Source organism: Phocoena sinus, chromosome 20 (genome assembly GCF_008692025.1).
Source record: "Phocoena sinus isolate mPhoSin1 chromosome 20, mPhoSin1.pri, whole genome shotgun sequence".
In the NCBI taxonomy this organism is placed as follows: Eukaryota; Metazoa; Chordata; class Mammalia; order Artiodactyla; family Phocoenidae; genus Phocoena; species Phocoena sinus.
In genome coordinates, this window is record NC_045782.1 from 45,963,657 (window position 1) to 45,988,006 (window position 24,350).

The 24,350-nt window shown below is 48.9% G+C and overlaps 1 protein-coding gene across 3 annotated transcripts in view; it reads right to left on the bottom strand.

The window, feature by feature from the left end:
* The window catches only part of TBCD (tubulin folding cofactor D), a 177,890-nt gene that overhangs the window by 49,165 nt on the left and 104,375 nt on the right, over positions 1-24,350 (bottom strand). For all 3 annotated transcript variants that reach the window (XM_032616855.1, XM_032616853.1, XM_032616854.1), the window contains 4 exons: positions 17,801-17,858; positions 13,230-13,259; positions 8,918-9,003; positions 2,269-2,349 (listed from right to left, as the gene is read on the bottom strand). In XM_032616855.1, coding sequence (XP_032472746.1) covers positions 2,269-2,349; positions 8,918-9,003; positions 13,230-13,259; positions 17,801-17,858 — 255 coding nt within the window. The remainder of the gene's footprint in view (positions 1-2,268; positions 2,350-8,917; positions 9,004-13,229; positions 13,260-17,800; positions 17,859-24,350) is intronic.

Here is a 24,350-nt window from a genome sequence, read left to right on the forward strand (position 1 = left end):
GAATACCTATACTAGTGAAGGTATAAATACACCACTAAAGAATGTCTGTCAAGAATTCTCTAAGGCTCCCCATTTTCTACAAGCCATGTATTCACAGGAAATTGAAGAGACCCTATTTATGAACTTTTAGCTGATATCTCCTCATGGATGTAATCCAGGCCAAAAACAGAGAAAGGCAGAAATATCTCCATCTCTGAAGAATCATAAGAAAATTAGGTCATAATCATGCTCTGTGAATCCCAACATTTGAGAAAATGTGAGCAGGTGTTATCATAAGGACCTTCAAATCTGACTGCAATTTCCCCTCCATTCTGTGATTCATACATCCTGGAAACTTCAGGTTTTTAGAGCTTATACTAAACAGAGTATTTCCACAAAGAATATTTTAAATAAAATTAACAACAACAAAAAAAGAAAAAAATAGAAACCAAATAGCAAAATGACAGGTATAAATTGATAACCACTTCAGATGTGAAAGGACTGAAGCCCTCAAACAAAAGGCAGACGCTGTCAGGCTGGATGTAAAGGCGGGACCATCTGCCATCCCCCTGACACACAGACAAGGGTACAGGACAATAGCGGCTGTGAGAGGCCTCTTTTTGTAAGGCCCCAGCTTTGAATGGTTTTCACATTTTTAAAGGGTTTAAAAAGAAAAAAACAGGGGACTTCCCTGGTGGTCCAGTGGTAAAGAATTCGCCTTGCAATGCAGGGGACGTGGGTTCGATCCCTGGTGAAGGAACTAAGATCCCACATGCCAGCGGGGCAACTAAGCCCATGCGCCACAACTACTGAGCTTGCGCACCTCAACTAGAGAGCTCGCATGCCGCAGACTACAGAGCACTCGCCCTGGAACCCGCCACAGCTACAGAGGCCATGTGCCCTAGAGCCCCGTGCGTCACAATTAGAGAAGAGAAAACCTGCACACCACAACTAGAGAGAAGCCTGCGCACCAGAACGAAGAGCCCGCGCCCCCCAACGAAAGATCCCACATGCCTCAGCAAAGATCCTGCGTGCCACAACTAAGACCCGACACAGAGAAAAATAAATTAAATAAATAATAAATCTTAGAAAAGAAAAAAACAATAAAATACATGGGGCAGTGACCTAAAATGTTTACTCTCTGGCCCTTTAAAGAAAAAGCTTGCCAACCCTTCAGCCATAATAATATCAAATTACACTTTAAGACAAGAAACCTAACGTGAAACAAAAAGGGACATTTCATAACAAGGGTCAATACATCTGGAAGATACAAAAGTTAGAAATGTAATTGCACCTAACCAGAGAGTCCCACCCAAAATATGTGAAGGAAACCTGACAGAAATGAAAGAAGAAATAAACATTTCAACAACAGCTGGAGATTTCAATAGCTCAAAAGTTTAGTCTAACACCATGGATGACACAGTTGCAATTTTGGTTTTAAATGTCCTATTGACTGCAACTAACACCCACTGTAAGCTGGGGTTCCGGACACAGAACCTGAAGAAGCTACTTGGCGTTTGTGTCCCTCAGACCACGGCCTGAGCACCGGCAGCCACACCGAGCCTCCCAAGAGAAAATAAGCTGTCTTCCCTGATGTGCTGACAGAAGCACTGATACCCACTCTGGGTTATACACTGGCCCTCCCCTTTGAAGGGACACGTGTAACTGCTGGAAATGCTAAGACACCTTGAAGCTGCTTCGTAATCACAAAAAAGCTACAGGCCTGCCTGGCTCCAGGAAGGATGGAGAAGACGGCTAAGCGGCCACATGGATCGGACTCGAGCTGGGATGCCCTGGCCGCAGAGCAGATGAGGCAGATCCCACAGCCTAAGGTCCTCGCCCTCAGGAGGCTACCCGCCCTCCATGACACGGCAAAGTTTCCACACCCAGCAGACTTCACTGAGGTCTCCAGAAGTAAAACTGGAGATAGACCATTAACCAACACATCAGGCATGAAGACTGGAACTTACGTTACTTCTCAGGAGTTACTTTAAAGTATGAAATCTACCTAGATGGGAGGGGAGTTTGAGGAGAATGCATACGTGTCTATGTATGGCTGAGTCGCTCTGCTGTGCGCCTGAACTACCACATTGTTAATCAGCTATGCTCCAGTATAAAACAGAAAGTTTAAAGGGTAAATATATGTGTGTAAACTGACAAAAAGGAAATCTACAACGAGACAATATACTCAAGGCTTACGAGCTCAATTTAATCTCTCCTTTGGGAAAAAATAAGAATTCTTATTTGACAGATAAGCTAATTAGGCAAACACAAAAATACAAAACTTACCCATCCCAATGGTTTATTTTCATGGTAACCAGGTGGTCTATCATTGGTTGTGTGTATTCAGGAAAGCCGGCAATAAACGTGCTGGAAAAAAACAATATTCAGAGACGATGAGAATGTGGAGGAACAGGAACTCACACACGACTTACGAGAACGTAAAACGGTACGACCGCTTTCAAAACCAGTTCGGCAGTTTCTTGTAAATAGACAGAAATCCCCTTATAAGTATGTATCCAAAAGAAATGAAGATACATACATCCACAAAAAGACTTCTAAACAAATGTTTAAGCAGCTTCATTCATCGGAGCCCAAAACAACCTAAATGTCTATAACAGACGGACTGACAGATAAGCTGCGGAACAGCCACAGACTCAAGACAGCTCAGCAACAAAGAGGAACAAGCTACCGACACACACAACAAGCATGACTCTCAGAAACCACTGCGCTGAGAGAAAGGAGCCAGGCGCAGGGGTCCATCCTTTCTGACTCCACTCGTGACATTCTACAAAAGGCATCAGCGAGCTACGGGCGGCTCCCGGAGCCGAGGTGCTGAGCCCTCCATATCTCGGTGACGGCGCTGGTCACCCAGGTGTGCGTGCTGCCGGCACTCGCTGAACTGTGCGCTTCAAACGAGGGCCGCTGATGGAGCATAACTATGCCTTAAGAGTAAGAGTTCCATCCCCTGAAAATACCACAGGAGAATTAAAAAAAATCTCCAAGTAGGACAGGCCTTTCTAACTAAGACTCAAAACCCAGAAGCCAAAAAAGAAGAGACCGGTACATTCAAACACTCAACCAAAAGAGAAAAATGCTATCAGGAAAAACACACCATAAACAAAATCAAAAATATCTGCAACTGCTATCACAAACAAGAGCCTTCTGTATAATGGAGTTCTTCCAAATCAATAAGAAAATGCCATCACCTAGTAGAAGAATCATTAAAGTTTACAGAAAAGAAAGAAGATGCAGCTCAAACATTCAGCCTCATTCACTGGGAAATGGAAAGGAAACTTTTGTCCATCTGTGAAACTGCCAAAGCCAGAGGGGTTGACAGCTGCTGCTGCGAGGCTCTAGAAGCGTACAGAGACACTGCTGGGGACAGCGTCTTGGCACAGCCTCTAGAGACAGCAAGTGGCACTGCCCAGGAAATTGAAAATGTAATGCCCTTTGGTCTAGCAATCCCACTTCTGTTAATTCACTCAGATATAAGCACACAGGTGAGAAGTGATATATACAAGAATATTCACTTCACATCGTTTATAACAGCAAAAGACTGGACAGAAGCCAATGGCCAGGAAGGGAGATCTACAGGTCACACTCCATGTCCAGATATGGAAGGCTCTCCAAGACGCAGGACGTCACAGGCAGCGTACGGCGTGTGCGTTCTGCTGTATTGTAACAGGACACACAGAGCTGCCTCCTTACTGCTAAGAGCTCATCCTTATTACCGCAGGCAGACCTTGTTTTACTGCGCTTCACAGATGCTGCATATTTTACAAATTGATGATTTGTGGCAACACTGCATCGAGCGTGTCGGCACCATTTTCCAGCAGCATTTGCTCGCTTTGTGTCTGCGTCACATTCTGGTAATTTCTGCAACACTTCAAACTTTTTCGATACTATTATTGTATGTGTTATGGTGATATGTGAACAGTGATCTCTCACGTTACTACTGTGACTCGCTGAAGGCTCAGATGATGGTTGGCACTGCTGAGCAATGAAGCATTTTTAAATTAAGGCATGTACATTGTTTTTTTAGACATAATGCTATTGCACACCTAACAGACGACGGTACAGTGTTAAGATAACTCTCATACGCTCTGGGAAACCAAAAAATTCGTGCAACTCACTTGAACGTGATACTCGCTTTATTACGGTGGTCTGGCCCCGAACCCACAATATCCCCAAGGTGTGCCTGTACTTGACCGAGCCTCTGAAGATGAGCACTTCAGGGGTTCCAACCTTGTGCACCGTGTGCCACCGCTCAGCGTGGGCGGAAGGAAGTCGACACACCCACAGGCATGATATGAACCGAATCTCTCTAGAAGACACAAGGAACTGGGGCCAACAGGGAGCCCCAGGGTAGAACCAGGTGCCTGGAAGGAGAGGTGAGATACACTGGTTTTCCCTAAATACCCCCTGCACCTTCTGAATTTTATACCACGAACATGGATCACTTATTCCAAAATATGCACTTTTATACTTCATGCCTCTAAGACACCCAATTGCTTACAAATATTGTCTGAGCCTGCCACACCATCCACATAACCCCACCGTGGACCTGATCACCACCCACGTGTTACGCGGAGGCTGAGAGACAGAGCGGATGGCACAGAAGGCCAAGAAGGGAGAATCAGATTTTACCCAGATCCTGTGAGGGCACACTGCATGTGCACAGCACGAACAGGGGCGCTGGGTGGGCATGCGTGTGCTACAAGGTGTGAGGTCTGGGAGAGCCGAGTCGGGGAAAATCTTTGCTCTGGGCGTGACAGGAAGAAAAGCAGAGGCTTCACCAGCAGCGAGGTGGATTGAGAGCCCCCCTAAAGATGATGAAACCGCTTGAGAGAGAGTCAAAAGAAGAAAACAGGAAAGTGAGGACAGCAGAGAAGCTGCTGAAGCTGTCAGAAATGGAGGCCCCACGTAACCTACAGGCCCCTGGCCCACCCAACAGATAGACCCACCCCAGGCCACCCTCCTGAGCCTCCAAAGCTTCCGGAGACGCAGGCAGAGCGAACAGTGGCCTCAAAGAAAAAACACTAAACAGAGGTCGGCCACCTGAGTTCTAGTCCAAGCTTTGGCACCAACTAGCGGCTGACCTTGGAGAAGATGCACGGCTGGCACTGCCAGCCCAGGCAGCGCTCAGCACTTACTGAGCACTCAGTCTGCACAGCGGCCAGGTGCAAACCAAGAGGGGCGTCCACCACAGGGCGGAGGACTGGGGGAGGTGAGCCAAGGAGGATGCATGGCCTGCTGGGGGCCGGGAGGCAGGGTGGTGGTGTGACAAAGAGAAAGCGCTCCGTTCTGCACTCAGACAAGTGACGGGGGTGGGGTCGCGGAGGCTCTGCAAGTGTACAGGACAGTGAGAGCTGGGCTACGGTGACAGCTGACCGGACAAGCAGAGTGAACGTTTGAGGGCTGTTAGGGATGCAAGAGTGACAGAACTAGGTCACCAACCGGACGTGGGGAATGAGAGAAGGAGAAGCAAAACTGAGTTGACGATGTGGATGGCATGCTGTTCACCGAGTTAGGAAATAAGAGAGAAAGTTCACTCTGAGGTTTCCTTAGTTTGAAGAACTCATGGGACAGGAACGTGCAAAATGACTGGAAAGCAAACTACTAGAAAGCAAAATGTGACAAAATGCTTCTCTAGAAGGATGCAGTGTTGTGGTGCCAGCAATCTGTTAAGGAAATTTACAATTGCAAGAAGACAAACCAATAAAAATTGCTCACGACTGCTCGTTAAGTCACGGCAGAAAACAGCTGGGCAAATAGAAGAACCACCCATATGCATACATCCAAAGCCAAGGGGCCCAGATGACCACCAGCTGGTGAGAGGGAGACAAGCTGCAGTCCACGCGGTGGACCGCTACTGAGCAGCATGGATGAACGATGACATACAGTGACAGGAGCCCGCATGCCACGGGACTGTACTAAAAGTTCTAGAAAAGGTCAACTCCAGTGACAGAAGGCAGCTCAGAGGCTGTCAGGGCCAGGGCATGAGGGAACTTTCTGGAGCGACAGAAACATTCCCTGTGTTGACTGCAGCAGTGGTTACACATCTGCCAAAACCCACATTTTAAATTAGTGAATTTTACTGTATGTAAATCATATGTAATGAAATAGGAGAACAAAAATAAAGCTAATTTTTAACAGCGGGTTTTGTCTTAGGAATACACAGGACGCTGAAAGAACAAGCCACGGACCAGGAAAAAACATCTGTAGATCATGGACCCGAGAAAGGATTTGTATCCGGAGCATAGGAAGAATTCTCAAAAGTCTCAGTAAGGAGAAAACAACCAACCCTATAGATAAACAGGCAAAAGATTTGTCCAATAAGCCCGTGAAAAGATGCTCAACGTCATTAGTTGTTAGGAAAACACAAATTAATGAGCTCCTCCTGCACATCCATCAGAATGGCTACGATTAAAAACACTGACCACACCAAGGGCTAGCAAGGACAGGGTAAAATGATGCAGCCACTCTGGAAAGCCACCTGGCAGTTCCTTAAAACAATCAGGATCCAGCCACTTCACTCCCAGGTGTTTAACCAGATAAAGGAAAGCACCTGCCCAGAGACAGACGTGCACACGAAGGTGATCGAAGCCCTAACCTGGAAGCCCCTAGACGTCCCTCACAGGGGAAAACGTGGTTCATCACACGAGGGAACTAGGAACGCGTGGGCACTCACGCAGGGAGGACACATCCGAGAGAGCAGGCAGAGCGCAGGCGGCCAGAACAGCACCCAGAGCCCACACCACATGACTCCATTCACCCAACGACCCAGACTGACAGGAACAGACCGGTGCCTGGAGAAGGGGCGCCCAGAAATCCTGTGGAGACGGGTCTCTATCTGCACTGTGGTGACAAAGCTCTGTGCCCGTCAACACTGATCAGAACCTACACATTAAATACGTGCAATTTCCCATGTGTCACCAGCACCGTGACAAAGCTCTGAGGCAAAAGTAGAGGTAAGACGATGCTGGTCCCCCCCACCTGATGGTCTTCATCCACGTTTCAATTCCCATCCGTGTGTCACACACTCCCGTCTCCAGGAGAATCATCCGCACATCGGCCCACGCGTCCACTCAGATGTGCTGTGAGCCCCACGTGTTCAGTGAATCTGAGCTCCGGACCTTCCCCAAAACCCACAGGCGTTTTCTCCCTCATGGTGCACCCCAACACCTCCACTCTCCTGACCACACCCACTCTCGCCAGAGGACCCCACCCTGTGCCCTAGCTGTCCCCTGACCATGTCTCACACCTTGTGAGGGGCCCTGACCACCCTCTGATCATCCCCTACCTTGTAAGGGGGCCCTGTCTCCTTGCTTCCAGTTACCAAAACGCAGTCACAGTGGTATATTCAAAATGCAGATCTGACCGTCAAACCTGATTCCCTGACCTCAGGACAACCCAAGGCCCCACTCTGGCTCAGAAGCCCCACCACCCCAGGCTGACTCTGGACCCTTCCCTGCAGGGCTGTCCCCTACCCCACACCAGGCTCCCTGGGCACAGTTCCCTCTGCCACGTGCCCCCCTCCCCTCTGCCCTGCCATCCAGGCTGACAGCAGGACCCCGGGTGTCGGCCCTGCCTTGGGGCAAGGGAAGAGCTCCCCCAAGCGCCCTGTGGTGATGGGGTACAGCCACAGACCCTGTTCCCCATGACTGCTGGACCCCTCCTCACAGACTGCCTCTCATCCACAGAAGTGTGCAGAACCTTCTGTGGAAGACAGACCCTGAGCCAGCCCATCTATGAAACGCAGACCAGCTCAGAGACCTCAGCCACAAGAAAAGCATGCCAAGGCCAAAAACTACGAGTTCTTTTACCCATGAAACTCAGGCAAAGGTAAGAGATTCCCCATGTAAAATACATGTTCAAATATTAACAATCAAAGGAAACAGAATTAAAATAGGAAAGAACTGATAAGGCACAGAAGACCATTAAATGTTGAGGAAAGGTCGAAAGGATGCTAAAAATACAGTGTGTTTGGTCAAAGATTGTTTCTGGGAAGGAGGCCAAATGCCACATTAAAAAAAAACAAACAAAAAAAATCTGTCCATGCTGGTTATGGAGAAATGTAGTTTCTGCATGGTCTGCACAGCAGGTGTATTAGGGAATCTACCCATAAGGCTCATACTAGTTAACAATTTTAAAAAGCACTGGCGTGTTTCCTCTCCCAATTTAAGGCAAATAAGTCACTTCATAAAATCATGCCCATCTTGTATTAGTGTTGCAATGAGTTAACTAAGACATGTGGACTCACTGCCCCACTACTTACTTACTTAAATTAAGTTTTGATGTGATTTCTGCAAACCACAGTTAGGGATGTTAAATATTTATTCCTTGACCTGATTTCTCAAATACCTCTTTCTTACTCATCTCATAAACAGGCTAGAGATAACTCCAACTTGGGAAACACTACTTTATTGAAACAGAAAAAGAAGGACAGTCACTACCAATCTAAGAATTCATTCTGAGAAACTCCCCAGTGGAGCAGCGGCCATATAGAAAGCAATGCCCAGTTTTGGCTTGTGGCTATTCTCTGTAAAAGACCAAGCTCTCAACGAAACAGGCTGGTTTAAGAGAAAAATAATCACCACAGCACTGTTCTTGAAACTCTTTAATACCTCTTTAAGAAATGAGCACCCCTCTCAGGACCAGACCCTGCACTCCCCTTCTCCAGGCCACCCCTGACCTGCTACTGTCCCTTTGGATTCATTTGCATTTTGCAAAGTTTTATGTAAACAGAATCATACACTATGCACTCTGTCCAATCAGTCTGAAACAAAAGTTTCAAAAGTTTTCAATTCCTTTTTTAACTTTCCACCCATAAATTTACCCTTAGTGAACCTTCCAGGCTGAAGAAACCAAATGGTGGAAACCGATCTGTGACTCAAAGAAATCATTATATTTTATGATGAATATTAAAACTTACCTTATAACCAGGAAACAGTTAGATCTGTTACCAACAGTAAAGTAGTCAGCTGTGGTCAAAATATCAATCCCATGAGGGAAAGTGCCCTAATGAAAAAATAAAGTGGGAAAAAAAAAGAGACAAAAATTATTTTATTGAGTAAAGGCATTTTCAAAGTTTGATAATCAAATCCACATATGTTACTTTTATGAACAAAGAAGCATGATATAAACTGAAAGCTAAAACTACACACCACTTAACCGAACTCAACCAAGGACTTCCAAGTCAGGTAACTTTACTAACTGCCTCTCCAAGGCTGGACACTGTGCTAAAATTATTTGAACCACTTAAAAATTTTTTTCCTAACAATTCAAGCATTTCAACTTTAAAATGTTGTAAGAGCCCTTTCTTTAAACCACACACCATAAAAAGACATCAGGTTTCGGCAGAATTAAAGCTTCCGATTTCATTCAACCCATGCCCCGGCGGCCAAAAGGACCCCAGTGTCCCCTCAGAAGGGCCGGTGCCTGCCTGGGCTATGAATCCTGGACAAGAGCCCACCCCCCATGGCTGGCAGGAGAATGAACAAGACGACGACTGGGAGGCCCCATGTGGGGGCCTGACAGCCAACACCCAGGACCAGACTCTGAAACAGGGGGTTGGGGAGTTGGGGACAGCCCCCCTTAACACACCCAGGGACACACTCCCAGCCTAGGTCCAGGCCCCACCCCGAAGTCTGCAAGTTATTATTGATACCACTCTCTGGTAACAATACTTGAAAATCTGAAAACAAGACAAATAGGTGTTTTTTTTTTTGGCTGCGTTGGGTCCTCGTTGCTGCATGTGGGCTTTCTCTAGCTGCGGCGAGCAGGGGCTACTCTTCATCACGGTGCATGGGTTTCTCATTGCGGTGGCTTCTCTTGTTGCAGAGCATGGTCCCTAGAGTGTGTAGGCTCAAAAGTTGTGGTGTGTGGGCTACAGGGCACATGGGCTTCAGTAGTTGTGGCTTGCGGGCCGTAGAGCACAGGCTCAGTAGTTGTGGCGCACGGATTTAGCTGCTCCATGGCATGTGGGATCTTCCCAGACCAGGACTCGAACCCTTGTTCCCTGCATTGGCAGGCGGATTCTTAACCTCTGCACCACCAGGGAAGTCCCCAAATAGTTTTCTAAAAGGACATAAATGACAAACTTTCGACCAAGGAGTGAATGCCTTGCTGTCACCAACCATAGGAGGGTGTGGTGAGGCCTGGGTCCCCAGAGCCCTTCCCCACTCTGAGCAAGCCGTAGACTACGGACCCACTGACTGCTAACCTCCCACACCGTCTCGAGGGAGCCCCGCATAAGAAGAACTTGGGATCTGACTCCAAATTGTCAACGGACCCCAGCATGTTCGTCACGGACACAATGTCGGAATCAGAGGTTTGGTTCCCAAGCGAACCTAAAAGCCAATCAGTCTCCCAACACAGCTCAGTGCAGGGGATGGCCCCCCACCACCCAAGAGGCAACCGCACGCCAGGCTGACTCCTGCTGGACTCCAGTCCACCCCAGACCAGCCTGAGGCCAAGTCAGATAAAGGCCACTGTGGCTGCAGGAGGAGGTGGTGCCCTCTGCTCCACCACCCAAGCCTGCCGCCCCCTGGGCAACGTTCAGATGCCTCCTGACACCCCAAGATCTTCTTGGTCCAGCCACTGCATGCCGAAGTGTCACATCTCTGTCCAGACAGCTCATCCCTGCAAGGAGGGACAGAATGGACAGAGGGGGCCGTGTTCCAGCAAATCCCTCCCAAGGTTTCTCTGGGAGCCGGGAGTGGAGACTCAGGACCCCTCGCTCAGGCCTGAGTCCCCGGTGGGCAGAGGTGAGCCTGGACGGAGAGATGGGCGCCCCCACCAAATTCCTCCTGCAAATTCCCCCGTCGCTGAAGGTGGCCAAAGACAGGGTCTGTGCTTGCACCCAGGAGCCCAGAGGACATCCCACCCCAGGGCCGTGGACAAACACGCCCCCTGCTGCCCCTCACTTGCGCTCCATGCCCTCAGCAAGTCCATCACACATGGCCGCTAAGAGCCTCGCCCCATGTCTGGGAATGCATGTGCCCTCTCCACACTCCCCTCCCACGCCCCCATTTCCTTTGGCAGGTTCACATCTTTCTCCTCCTCGTTCCTGTCAAGCTGCAGAAGGATGTCACTGAGTGCAGGCCCACAGTACGCACCTCTTAAACATCGGCATGGCTTCCCCTGGACTGCGCAGGCCGGTTTTACCATAAACACCAGTGCACGGGGAGACAAGGAGGGTAAGGGCACAAGGACCCTAGCTGCTCACCTTCATTCCCTGATGGACCCCCCAACCTGAGTGGCCCCCACGCTCCGACTGTGCAGGGAGCAGTACTGCCCAGCTCCTGACCGCCCTGGTGTCTTCTGGAACCCGGGGCTCTGCCGACAGGGGTGCGGTGGGGGCTGGAGGTGGGCGGGAGACACCTCTTCTCCTGGGCTCTGACTTTCAGGGTACCCAGTCTCCCCTGGCTCAGCCTCCAGCAGTTCCCTTCTTGATCACAGCCCCGCCCTCCTCTGCAGGCCCAGACCTTGGCCTGCGGGCCCCTCGACAACCCCACATTTCTCCCTGTCAGCCTCCCTCGTCCTGCGGGCAGTACTTGCTGGCCTGACACAGCGAAGCCTGTCGCCGCCCGAGGTTGGCATCTCTGTCTAGTGACCAGCTTTCTTCTAAGTTTTCAGGGCTCCAGGTATTCAGGACTAAGGGACACCCAAGGATACTGGGTCTCAGTCACCTCCCAGCCACGGAAGAAAGGCTGTGACCTTACTGGGCTCCTTCCACAGACAAGCACACCCGCAGAATGAGGCAGCACCCCAACAATTTCAAGGTAGCACGAATTCAAGTTCAAGATGAGTGATTTGGTTCCCTCTGTCTTTGGCAATGACTGTGGAATCCGAGACTTCGTTTGGACCCATCTTGGCATCAGTTTAGCCTTAACGTTGCATTCAGAACTGGACACCTCAAGGCCCCAGCCCCTCCCACACACGCTCACAGCTCACAGCACAGGCTGCAGAACCTCCAGCTAAGCCTCCCTCCTCTCCGCCCCTTGGCTGCTCTGTCGCCTTTGATGGAAGGTCAGCAGGTCGGCCGCCCTCCACAGACCTGGTCCAGCCTGAAGCCCCGCAGGCTCCTCTCTCTGCTCCACCCTGAGTGCTGGGGGACCCCTCGCCAACACCCAGGCCATGTGGACGGAGGCACCTCACCCAGCAGCCCACACTTCCGGGAGAACTTCCCACCGTGCCCCAAACGACACCTCTGTGGAAGCCACAGCTGCAGCATCACCCCCTCTCCCTGGCCTTTGGCGGCCCAGGAAGGGCGAGTGGACTCAGCACTGGGAACGCAGGCCCCGGTTCAACAGCAAGGCCGGCCCCGCTGTGGGAACCCTGACAGACTCAAGGGCATCCAAGGGGACAGTCCCTGCATGCACGCTTTCTCGCAGACGTCCAGGCAGGAGTCTTGGAATCCCATGTTTGTCCAAGCCTTCCCTCTTGTGCACGCCCACCTCTCCCATCCTCCCACCTGCTGAGCAGCCACTCTGCGTGGGCTCCCCTTGGTCCTGCAGCCTGACCTCTGCCCCTCAAGGCCCATCACCACTTGTCCCCAGTATCACCTGCTGATCCCCAGGCCCACAATGCACTCACCTCCAGCCCAGATCTCTCTCCTGGAGCCCTTCTGAGCATAGCTCAGACCTCTCTCCTGGGCTCCCCTGGCCATGGGAAACTGACCCTTGAGACGGCTCATTTGCTGCCAGACTGGCCACGTGTCCCAGGGCGCTCATCGTCACACACAGTATGAATGACTTGGGGATAAAGGCCACACCTCCCAGCCCAGGCTGACCGCAGTAAGAGGTTCAGGGCCGGGGACACAATGTCAAGTCAGGAGGGGCCATGGGGCGGCTGGCAGGCAGAAGCTGGCTCCTTCCACACGTGGGACAGGCAGGGGTCACGTCTCTGCCCCTGCCCTGCCAGGCTCCTCTGCCCACACCCCTCCAGCACCCATGGGCAACTGCTGACATCAGAAGGCCCCCGGCAATGCACAAGGAACTGATTTCCGACGTGTGTGAAAATTACTTACACATTCAAGTTTCCTGTAAAACAACAACTAATTGTTTAAAACTTGTGTCAACACTCACCTGAGTCACATTATGAGGTAATCTGCGACCGGAAGTCACAGTGTGAAGTACTAGCTTATTCTAGGTAAATTCTTTACCCACGTTTGTAGCTTTACTATTTCTACTTCTACATTTACAGGAAGTTTTAGGAATGAAGATTTTTGAAAATAGCCATACCTGTCTTCCCACGTTCTCCTGGAAAGCAGCCTAGGAAGAGAAGCACAAACACAGCAGTGAGTTAGGTGTGCACTCGCTGGACATGAGTGATGGACGCACAGCAAATCCAGTGCAGGACAAATGAGCCATGACTGTTTTTTAAATAAAGATCCTCACTGCTGGCCACTCAAGAGCCTCAAGGGTGGTTTATCTTTCTGATTTTACATCCTGGTGTGCTTTAAAACCATGATTTAAGAATTTTATAAAATCAGCTTAGCGGCCCAATGCTGAGCTTCACACCAAAGCCTAATTCAAGGTCTTAGATACAAAAATAAGAATAGAGTCATGGGCTTCCTTGGTGGCGCAGTGGTTGAGAGTCTGCCTGCCGATGCAGGGGACACGGGTTCGTGCCCCGGTCCGGGAAGATCCCACATGCCGCGGAGTGGCTGGGCCCGTGAGCCATGGCCACTGAGCCTGCGCGTCCAGAGCCTGTGCTCCGCATCGGGAGAGGCCACAACAGTGAGAGGCCCGCGTACCGGAAAAAAAAAAAAAAAAAGAATAGAGTCATATCTGTTTGGTTAACTAAAAGCCCAAAACACAAATCATTTTCCTGGGGATGTGTGAGGACAGCTCACAGGACAGTGACCCTGAGTGCCGGGTCTCGCCATGCTGCCTTCCCCAGGACCTGCCACGGACATGCTCCACGTCCTGCTCACAGGCCCAGAGCTGGGCTGTTCACAAGGTCAAAACATTACCTTAGAATGAGGCAACCTCAGGCGGACCTTCTTGCCACCAGCTAGTAAACGCCCAAGGCGTGCAGCTGCGCACAATGCAACCTCATCGCCACGCGCCATCCACCAGAGAGACAGGTCAGAGGGCAGGTGACTGGTGGCTTCAGGGAGCACCTGGGAGGGGTGACCCTGCCTGCAGACGCAGCCCCAATGCCTGGGGCAGGAGCTTCCTGGAAATGAGGTCGTAACCTCTAGGGCTTTCATTTCAGCTTCAACTTCATCATCCCCTGCGGGGCTCTGGGAGGAGCACATGCAGTTGTGCACAAGGAATCAAGACAACGGAACACAAAGACCCCCACGTGATGTTTAAATGTGCACCCGACACCTCTGGCAGGTAACAGAGAAAACCAGAAACTTGGTCGTCTCCAAGACCTCACACTTGGTGGCCCTGGGGAGGCACAGCTGGACTGGCACTTCCCCAAGGGCCCTCATGCAGCTTTCACACTGACAGCAGGGAGGCTTGACTTTTGCTATGTACCATTTTGCACCTTTTGCAATAAATTCATTAAAGAAAATTTTAAAGCAAAAATGAAACCAACCAAAAGGCAATGGAACAAAGATATAATGCCAATTTACGTAACATGCAATATTTAGGAACACATTTACTATTCTGGTGACATCATTTAAAAAGTAAAAAATAATACGAGATTTACATGAAAAAGCACAAGTCCTAAGATGGTGACACAATGTTGAAAAAAAAGAAATGGGAGGAATGGCTCTACCCAGTATTAGGGTTACTAGAGAGCCATGGTAACCCAGACAAAAAGACAGACACAGATCAATGGGACAGAACAGAGAAAACTTTAGGATAGAGAGCTAAGCAACGAATTCTCAGATTCTCAGACTTGACACCAGAAACATGACCCATAAAAGAAAAAACTGGTAGGTTGGATCTCATCAAAATTTAAAAAACTCTTGTTCTCGTGAAAGACCTTGTAAAGAGGATGGGCAAACAACCCACAGACTGGAAGGAAGAACCTACAAACCACTCGCCCAAGAAAGAAAAGACTCCTAAACTCAACAATAAAAACAAACAACCCCGTGAAAAAAGGGGCAGAAGACTTTGCTGGGGCTCAGGGCAGGCCACCCAAGCCACATATTGATATTTTGAATTAAAGTCACTTGAGAAACGGCCAGTAGGAGAAAAATGATATTAAAAACACTCTGACTGTGAATGCAGGAATAAATCTCCCATGTGAAGGTACCCTCCCCATTCCAGGAGGAGAGAAAGCGTCCTCATCACCAGTTAGGGAAATAAACCTTGTCACTTCTTCATGAGCCTCTGTTAAATCTTCACAAATAACTGTTTGTCTGAAAATGATATAGAAACAGCCTGCTTTGGTCACTTTGTGGTCCCATTTTTATGAGACCTCCGTGTATACGAATTACCTTGTTTCTTTTTCTCCCGTTAATCTGTCTCGTGTCAATTTAATTACTAGACCAGCCAAAATCCACCAAGAAGGACTGGTGTGGGGGAGGAATTTCCCCCTCCCCAACAACTTAAACAGACACGTCACCAAAGAGGATACAGGTGGTAAATGCCACATGGAAACTTGCTCAACATCACTAGCATCGTCATCAGAGAAATGCAAGTTAAAGCCACAATGAGCTATCATCACACACCTAATCAGAGTAACTAACGCAAAAATAATGACAACACCAAATGCTGGTGAGGCCGTAGAAAAACTGATCACTGACAGAATGATGGAGGGAAGGTACAATGGTGCAGCCCCACTGGAAAACAGCAGGGCCCTTTCTTACAGAACTAACCATGCAACTACCATATGACCCCAAAATTGTATTCTTGGCATTTATCCCAGAGAAAGAGAAATTGTGTTCATACAAAAACCTGTCCATGAATGTTTACAGCAGCTTAATTCTTAATGGTCCCAAACCAGAAACAACCCAGAGACCCTACAATACATGAACAATTCAGGCAGCTGTGGCACAGCTAGCCAGGGGACGTGACTCGGCCAGAGAAGGGCAGGAAGGAGGGGCTGCCAGTACCACCACAGCCTCGATGGACCCTGGGAATCGTGCTGCAGGAAAGGCAGTCCCAAAGGTCACACCGTGTGAGTCCACATGTATCACATCAAAAAATAATACGGGGTTTAGTACTAAACATCCAATTCGGCGTCCAAAGAAAAAGACTGGGACTCGTAGCTACACCCAGGCTTCAAGGACATCTAAGGTTAAGAGAAGCGTGGCTCCCTGGCCCCATTCCCTCCTTCTGAACCTGCCGCCAGAAGCCAGTGGCCGCTGGGGAGACACATTTGGGGGCCTGCTGGGCACTTTCTAACATGTACAACAACTAGCACTGAACAACCACTTAATGGGACATCTTTTCACAAATTCATAAATATATTCACCGTGATTAACCGGGTGGGCCTCCAGTCTGTCACTCTCCGAGACACCCAAGTATGACGGGAAGGCCATCCTCCCAGGGCTGCTGGTGGTGGTGAGAGCCTCCCGGCACCTGACAACCCGGAGAGGTGGTGCCCCCAGGGCACAGGACGGAGAGAGAAGACAGCTCACCACCCTCACTGAGCTCCCACCTCCCGGGCACTGGGGAAAGAGGCCCGAGGTTGCTGGGCAGGCTCCCAAGGAGAGCACAAAACGTGAGCACAAACAGGAGCCAAAAAGGACGAAACACCTCTTCACGAGGAAGCAGCTTTGCAGTGAGAGAAATTTCATCCCCAATAATTAGGGACTTGATCCTGACATTTTCAAATGAGCTTCGAACAAAAGCACCTTTCACTGCCTTAGCCTTGCACCACTAGGTAAGCAGGGGTCACTTAGGTGGTGTTTAATGCAAAGAATTTCTGCTGATTTTAAAGGATTTTAATTTTAACTTGAAAAAAAAATTATTTCTGTCGTTTTATTTCACCTCTTCCCTAGGGTAAAAAGTATCAGTGCTTTGATTTTATTATTGCTTCCCAAAATTAGCTCTTAGGTTCCAATAAACAGAAAAGAAAATATAAATATAATTTTTTTTTTAGGCCACACTGTGCTGCTTGTGGGATCTTATGTCCCCGACCAGGGATGGAACCCTGGGCCCCCTGCAGTGGAAGCACGGAGTCCTAACCACTGGACCACCAGGGAATTCCCCAAAAGGTAATTTTTAAGGACAGATTTAACAAACGATTCTTACTGTATTTCAATGAGTCTTACAATTACTGCCTGAGGGTAAATATCAGGGCACAAATGTGAAGACTTCTCAAAGAATCACCAGGCTTCCTACTGATGCTCAAGACAAAAGAGAAACCGCAGGACACAGATGAGGTCCTGAGCTTTCCTGGGAAACTTTTCTTGAAACCAGAAAGTTTCAAGGACCCCATGTAATTCAGGGAACAGAGAGCAGGCAGGCCATCAGCAGCTGCAAGGGAGCAGGGGGCTCTGTGACCTGATGGAGCCCCTGCCTCTGAGGACGGAGGCTGCGCTTCCGTGTCACCCCACCAACCAAAAAGGGAGGCTGCAATGCTGATCCCTGGCCAGACACTCACTCGTCAAACAGACAGCAGCACCCACTGTGCACACTTGCCCACTCCTGAGCTGTGGACCCTCCAGGCCCCCTTTCCATCCCCACCTGGACGGGGGCAACCCATCCTGACCCACCCTCCACGGGCTATAGCCCACTCCTCGGCTGGGACCCAGAGGGAGTGGGAGCCACCCTCCATGGGCCCCTATCCCCTGGGCGTCCCTCCTGCTTCACAAGCCGGTGACCACAGCCTCTCCGGGGAGCCGGTCACAGATCAGAGCCACCCACACCCTCGAGAAAAGGAACAGGACAGGAAAACTTACAGAGGCTGCTCTCCTGCAGTTTACATCTCGGTCAAACACGGCAGCGATCACCAGTGCGCTGTGAGAAAAAGGGAAGGCGATTAATGAAAGGGAATCTGCACAGACGCCTGGGACGCTGACCCCATAGTCTCCCTCCTCCACATGCCCACAAGCCCATCTGTGGCTCAGGGGCCTTAGCTAAAGAGACGCTCATGGGGCAGCGAGGGTGGCCAACCCCAGCTTCATGAGAGCCAGCAGAAGTCACAGGGAGGGTGGCCTCGTGTACGGGCCTCACGGGGCAGGACGAGGACGGCAGGGTCAGGGCAGGATGACAGGTACAAACAGAGAAACACGTGGGCAGCCAGCGGGGCCCAGGAGGCCAGCAGGAGCGATAAGTCCTGCATCTCCCCAGAAACTGTAGGCAAGCACAGAAAGCAGCTCTGATGGTCCTACCCCCACCAGCCAAACCACGACCGAGCTCCACAAGAAGGAAGCCCCCAGGCTCACACTGTCCACCAGCTTCACTGAAACCTCCCTTCACTACGTGATCACCCTCAACCATCGGGGACAAACCAGAAGGTACTTAAGTGCCCAGTCGGCTTTGGCAACAACAGAAAACAAAGTGGGGACAAAGTGCTGTTTCTAAGTGTGACTTGTAAATTTGCATCTCCTATCAGCCCACAGAGGAAATGTTTGGAAAAGGGTTATTCAGACACACAGAGATCACCTGAAAGGGGTGCTGCCCTCCCACCCGACAGCCATTCTGTTTGGTACTGAAGTTGTAGAACCCAACCCTACAAATCTGTCAAAACCCACAGAACTGTTCACGACAAAGAGTGAATTTTCCTGAATGCAAATTAAAAAGAAACTACAGGAAGTGGGGTCCTGCAACAGCAGAGGAAATGTGCCTGTGTTACACAGAGACACTACACTCGATGGACGGGGAGGAGACACAGGAACTCTCTCCTCCGGGGCGGGTGTGTTTCTCACGGGGGAGGGTTAGCAGTTCTGAAACAACTGCATGTGGATGCCGCAGAGTAGGGAGCCAGGATGAAGCAGCACTGCTCACAGGAGGCCAGGGGACCCGGCGCTGGGCTGGAATCGCAGGTGTCCACGCAGTTAGCCAGGCCGGAGGTGCAAAGGATAACACTGTGGGAATGGGAGTGGAATCCAGGTCCTGGATTCTAAATACTACTCTCCACTATGAGGAACACAGACTCCTAGAGGTGGTTGACTCCAGGGCTGGGTTGAGGGAAAAAGAAAAGCCTGGGGCATCCTGTCATGCTAGAAATTGAGAAACCATTAAAAACAAAGGCGCAAGGGGTCAGGGAACACAGGGCACAGAAGCCAACCTGAAATTGCTCCCAACAGCCAAAGGCAGAGCAATCTGAGCAACAAAATAACCAACAGTGCTAGAAGACAACCCATGGTCCACAATGACATAAGTAAACAAAGGAGCAAAAGGCAGAGGAGACATGTTTTCCTATGAAAGAACCACCATTGCTAGCCTAGCGCAGTACCCGATGGGTGGTGGGTGTGAAAACTGGATAGTTACAGAGTCTCAAAGTACCCCCAAAATGTTTATTATTTATTTTTTTAAAAAGTCACTTTACAGACCTCAACTGGCACAGTGAGTTTGGGACGCACCCCAAATGTGACACCAAGACAGCAGGCACGTCACCAAAGAGCAGCTGCGGTTTAACCACTGGCCCCACACAACGCTCATTCCTCGGTCCCCTTTGTAAGAGGTCGATATTCAGGGAAGCTGGTGAAGGGCTTTTATGGGAACGTCTATTATTTTTGCAATTCTTCTTTAAGCCTGAAGTTAGTTCAAAATTTAAAGTTTTTTTGAAAAGCCACTAAATATCTGAAGATTTTTCAAGACCCAGTGTTAGTATTTGGGGTCCTTTTACTAGTTGAAGCTGAAGTTAATTTCAGCAAAACTCTATTAACAGAAAGTTATTCCCTTTTCCTCTCTCAACTCTTTATTATATTATAAACTACAGCCAAAATGAGATTTTTTTTAAAATACTGGGCTTAACACTAAAGGAAATTCATCAACTTTAGCAGGACCAGTTAAAGATTAATCGATTCCATTTCAACATCATAATTTTTTTGTTAACAAAATCTTAGAAATCATTAAACTGCTCAAGACATTTAATACTGTGATCTTTCAATAACCAAAAATCACACAACTACTGTTCTTTTTTTTTTAATTGAAGTATATAGTTGATTTATAATGTTGTGTTACTTTCAGGTGTAAAGTGATTCAGTTATATGTGTGCGTGTGTGTGTGTGTGTGTGTGTCTATTCTTTTCCAGATTCTCTTCCCTTACAGGTTATTAAAAAATATTGAGTATAGTTCTCTGTGCTATACAGTAGGTTCTTGCTGTTTATTTTATATATAGTAGTGTGTATAATGCCATTTGCAGCAACATGGATGGACCTAGAGATTACCATACAAAGTAAGCTAAAAACTAATATATGATATTGCTTATACGTGCAATCTAAAAAAAATGATACTAGTGAACTTACATACAAAAGAGAAACAGACCCACAGACATATAAAACAAACATGGTTACCAAAGGGGAAAGGCGGGGAGGGATAAATCAGGAGTTTGGGATTAACGTATACACACTACTGTTCTTAACAAAAACATGTTTGGTGTTTTATTCTAAAGGTATTCTCATCATTGATGGAAAGTTAAGTATTATATTTGCATATTAGTTTAGAGCCTTCTTTACTTTTGTTTTTTATTAATATTTATTTATTTATTTGGTTGTGCTGGGTCTTAGCTGTGGCAGGCGGGCTCCTTAGTTGTCAGGTTGCATGGCATGCGAACTCTTAGTTGCAGCATGCGTGTGGAATCTAGCTCCCCAATCAGGGATTGAAGCCAGGCCCCCTGCATTGGGAGCACAGTCTTAACCACTGTGCCACCAGGGAAGTCCCAATAAGAGCCTTTTGAAAAACTCCATAAGATCATATGTATTCTAGGAAAAGATGCTAACCAAGAATTTCTGCTTTCCTTTAACATCTGACACCAGAAAAATGTTGACATATCTATAATGCCTCTGTACCAAAAGTCCACATTTTACACGGAATTCTTGAAATTTCCTGTCAATCTATTTATCCTAAATTACAATTTTTAAATTATGGAACACTGATTAATGAGGAGAGAATGGAAAAAACGTAGAGAAGAAACTTAAAATCACCTGCCATCCTAACCCTACAGGCTACCATAACCCCTGTAAGGTCACTACTAAGTTATGCATCAAACTGCTCTGACCATCAGGCCTTCCAGCTGTGGACACTCTGGCCCTGCCCGGGGCAGGCTGGGCCCAACTTCAACCTAGCTCCTTGGTGCAGCCGAGACCACTGAGCCAAGTCCAAGTTCCACTCTGTGCCATCGCCGCGCCGTGCAGGTCAGCCTGCGGGGCCTGCTCTGTGGGGCCAAACGGAGACAGCATGGCTTCAAGTCTGTCCGCTTACGCTGTGACTGAGCCAAAACATTAATGAACTCCTGTGCCGAAGGGTCCTTCCCAGCTTTGTCGTGTGTGCTACCTCCTTCCAGCCCCTCCCCTGAACCTCAGTCGGCAGCTGCAGGGAAGGGGCTCTACCTCCTTCACTCTTCCAGCACACGCTCCCCCATAGTTACCTGGCGGTGACGGGGCCCAGGCCAAGCTCAGACGTCCCCACCACAGGTGACGCCGCTTACGTTCTCCTGCAGCCCCTCTCTGTGTTCAGCCTGAGGTGGGTCTGTAGGCCTCCCGCGCCCGCGTGGCAAGGTCCAGCCCACTTGGCTTGGTCCCTGTGGTCACTTGCCACACAGCAATGATTCCTGGAGAGACTGTGTGTCGTGGGAGCCCAGCAGAAACCCCCCTGAATGGCACTCAGTGGTCTGCCTCTGGGCGCAAGCCTCCTGTCCCGTCACGGTGAACACACCCTGCCTGTGGTCACAGGAGCAGACCCCGAGCTCACAAGGGCCACAGGGCCAGGCCACCGACTCAGACACGCAGGGTGAGGCTCCAGCTTCTGAAGGGCTTGCGTTGGCTACAGCCTGAGAACCTGACCCTGGGGCACTAGAGACAGGCCCAACCGCCTCCATCAGGTTGTTTCTGCATTCACAAGTAAATGGCTTCAAATACTGGCTGCTTTATCCATATTTTACCAAACTTCACAGAACACAGTAGGACAAATATAACAAAACCACTTAAAAAGCACAGCTCTTAGTCAAATATAGACTTAATTCAACAAATCCACTGTGTATATATCTATGAATGCAACAGGTTTTAAATACTGTTCTGATTTGGACTCAATTTTGAAAATTACTCTAATTTCACACTTTCAGAACAAAACTGGCTTATCTAGAAATACTAGCATGTTTCAAATAAAAGTAGGTATGACAATACTGGTTAAATATCAACATGAGAGCTCCCCCAGGGCCCCCATGTCCCATGTGCTGTGAAGTTTTCCTCAGCAGGATGGGGCTGAGCATGAGTCATGTGCTTTCACTTAGAATTTCAGAGAGAGGTGCAGGGGCCAGACTGTAGCCAGCAAGGACCACACCGACCACAGCCACTGGGGCTGGAACACTCTCAGGTATCTTCACCTGTTTGCCTTCGCTGGGAGAGTTCAAGTAATACTTCACCAGGATTTCCCAACACAGAAAGATGGTCTGTGTCAAACAGAAAGGGACTTTCTTTCTTGTCCGAGTCAGGGGAGCTGCGTGCCTGGACCTGCTCCGAGCTCCAGGCACCTGGTTTTAGCAGGTACAGCAAAAAGCAGATCTCACCCCGAACTCAATTGTTGTTAGTTTGTGTAATATTTTGTAGCAATAAAATACAAAATATACTTTTTACCTTAAGTAACAGTAATCTTGTCATTTCAAAGTCAAAAACTTTTTAAAATATCAGACTAATAATTTCTTACCCATCCGTGTTGTCTAAAGGTTTCAAGTCACATTGGTTTTGGAATAAATTACAAGATGTGGGCTTCCCTGGTGGCGCAGTGGTTGAGAGTCCGCCTGCTGATGCAGGGGACACGGGTTCGTGCCCCGGTCCGGGAGGATCCCGCATGCCGCGGAGCGGCTGGGCCCGTGAGCCATGGCCGCTGAGCCTGCGCGTACGGAGCCCGTGCTCCACAACGGGAGAGGCCACAACGGTGAGAGGCCCACGTACCACAAAAAAAAAAAAAAAAAATTACAAGACGCACCTGTGGCTTTCTCTAAATCAGAAGAATCAAAGCTCATACCAGCTGACACAACGGCGAAACACAAGACGTCTTTAAAGTGCTTTCCATTCGCAGCAGAGCTAAAATGGAGTCTGAGGGGAGACCTACCAGGTGGACAGGGGGGAACACTCTGGTCAATAATTGCCACTTAACTTTTCTCGAAAAACAGGAAGGTTATTTTCCCCCTGGAGTCTGTCATCAAGAAATGCTGAGTGGGAACAAGACGTAGCTTTGAGCAATGCTTGCCATTTCCTGATTTTTCAGAACAATCTTGCCCTCGAGGAAGAGATCTGGGAGCCAATCCCCAGGCACTGCCCACGCTGCCCTGCTCGCCCAGCTCGCTCCGCGAGGCTGAGTCGGGCACTGCCCCTGGTGTGGGAGGGGCCCTGCAGGGTTGATGTCAACAGGAGCTCGGCTTACAAAAGAGTTTCAGGTGAGGAAATCGCTAGAAGGTGACAACCAACACACATGCTGGCAACAGGGATATTTTTTCCTTTTCTTGCAAATTAGCTTTTGATTACTGGTGAGATGGTACTTTCTAGATAATGCACAACCATCCTCTACCATTTTAATTTTATGTGTTTCTTTCTCCCTAAATTACACCTGGCTTTTCAGGAAGCCCTATGTACTTATCCACAAAATAATTATTCCATCTCTTATTTTATCTGAATATAACGCTTAGCAAATACAGGTTTTCAAAATCGACCAACACTAATTCAAACCATGATTAAAATGACCTAAAAACTTCCTTTTTGGTATTTACAAAACAGAGAGGGTAAGCACATATTCACAGGTGAGGGGGAAAAACAGTTCCCCTTTAGGAAGGGGAGCAGGCCGGAGCAGTTCCTTTAGGAAGGTGAGCGTTCCTTCCCTGCACGGCTCACTGAGCTGGTGGCTGGCCACACTCTGACCTCTTCCTTTGTATGGGCTGAGCCCAGCCCTGCCCGTTATTACCACCACCTGATTCTTTTCATCAGATGTTTCTAGTTCATTTACAGAATTACAGTTTGATCGCAACTGTCTACTTTTGCAGGATCTACTGATGAGTTTGTGAAAGTATAAAGATATCAAGATTTTATCATGTGTCAGGATGAACAGGCTTAAAAGCTGACAATTAAAATGTGGTCACTTATTACAAACCACGGGAGGCTGATCTCAAAGGACACACCCCAACCGATACTCCTGGGGCAGGGAAGCGAGCGCCAGCAGCGTCCTGCAGACTCACCTGGCACTGTGACTCACCCTCCAGCCTGCCCGCTCCACCCCCCGGGTCTGCTGTCTAGATGGACCAGGAAAGGCTGGAGCACAGGCTCCCTCGGAACCTGCCAAACTGGACTGAGA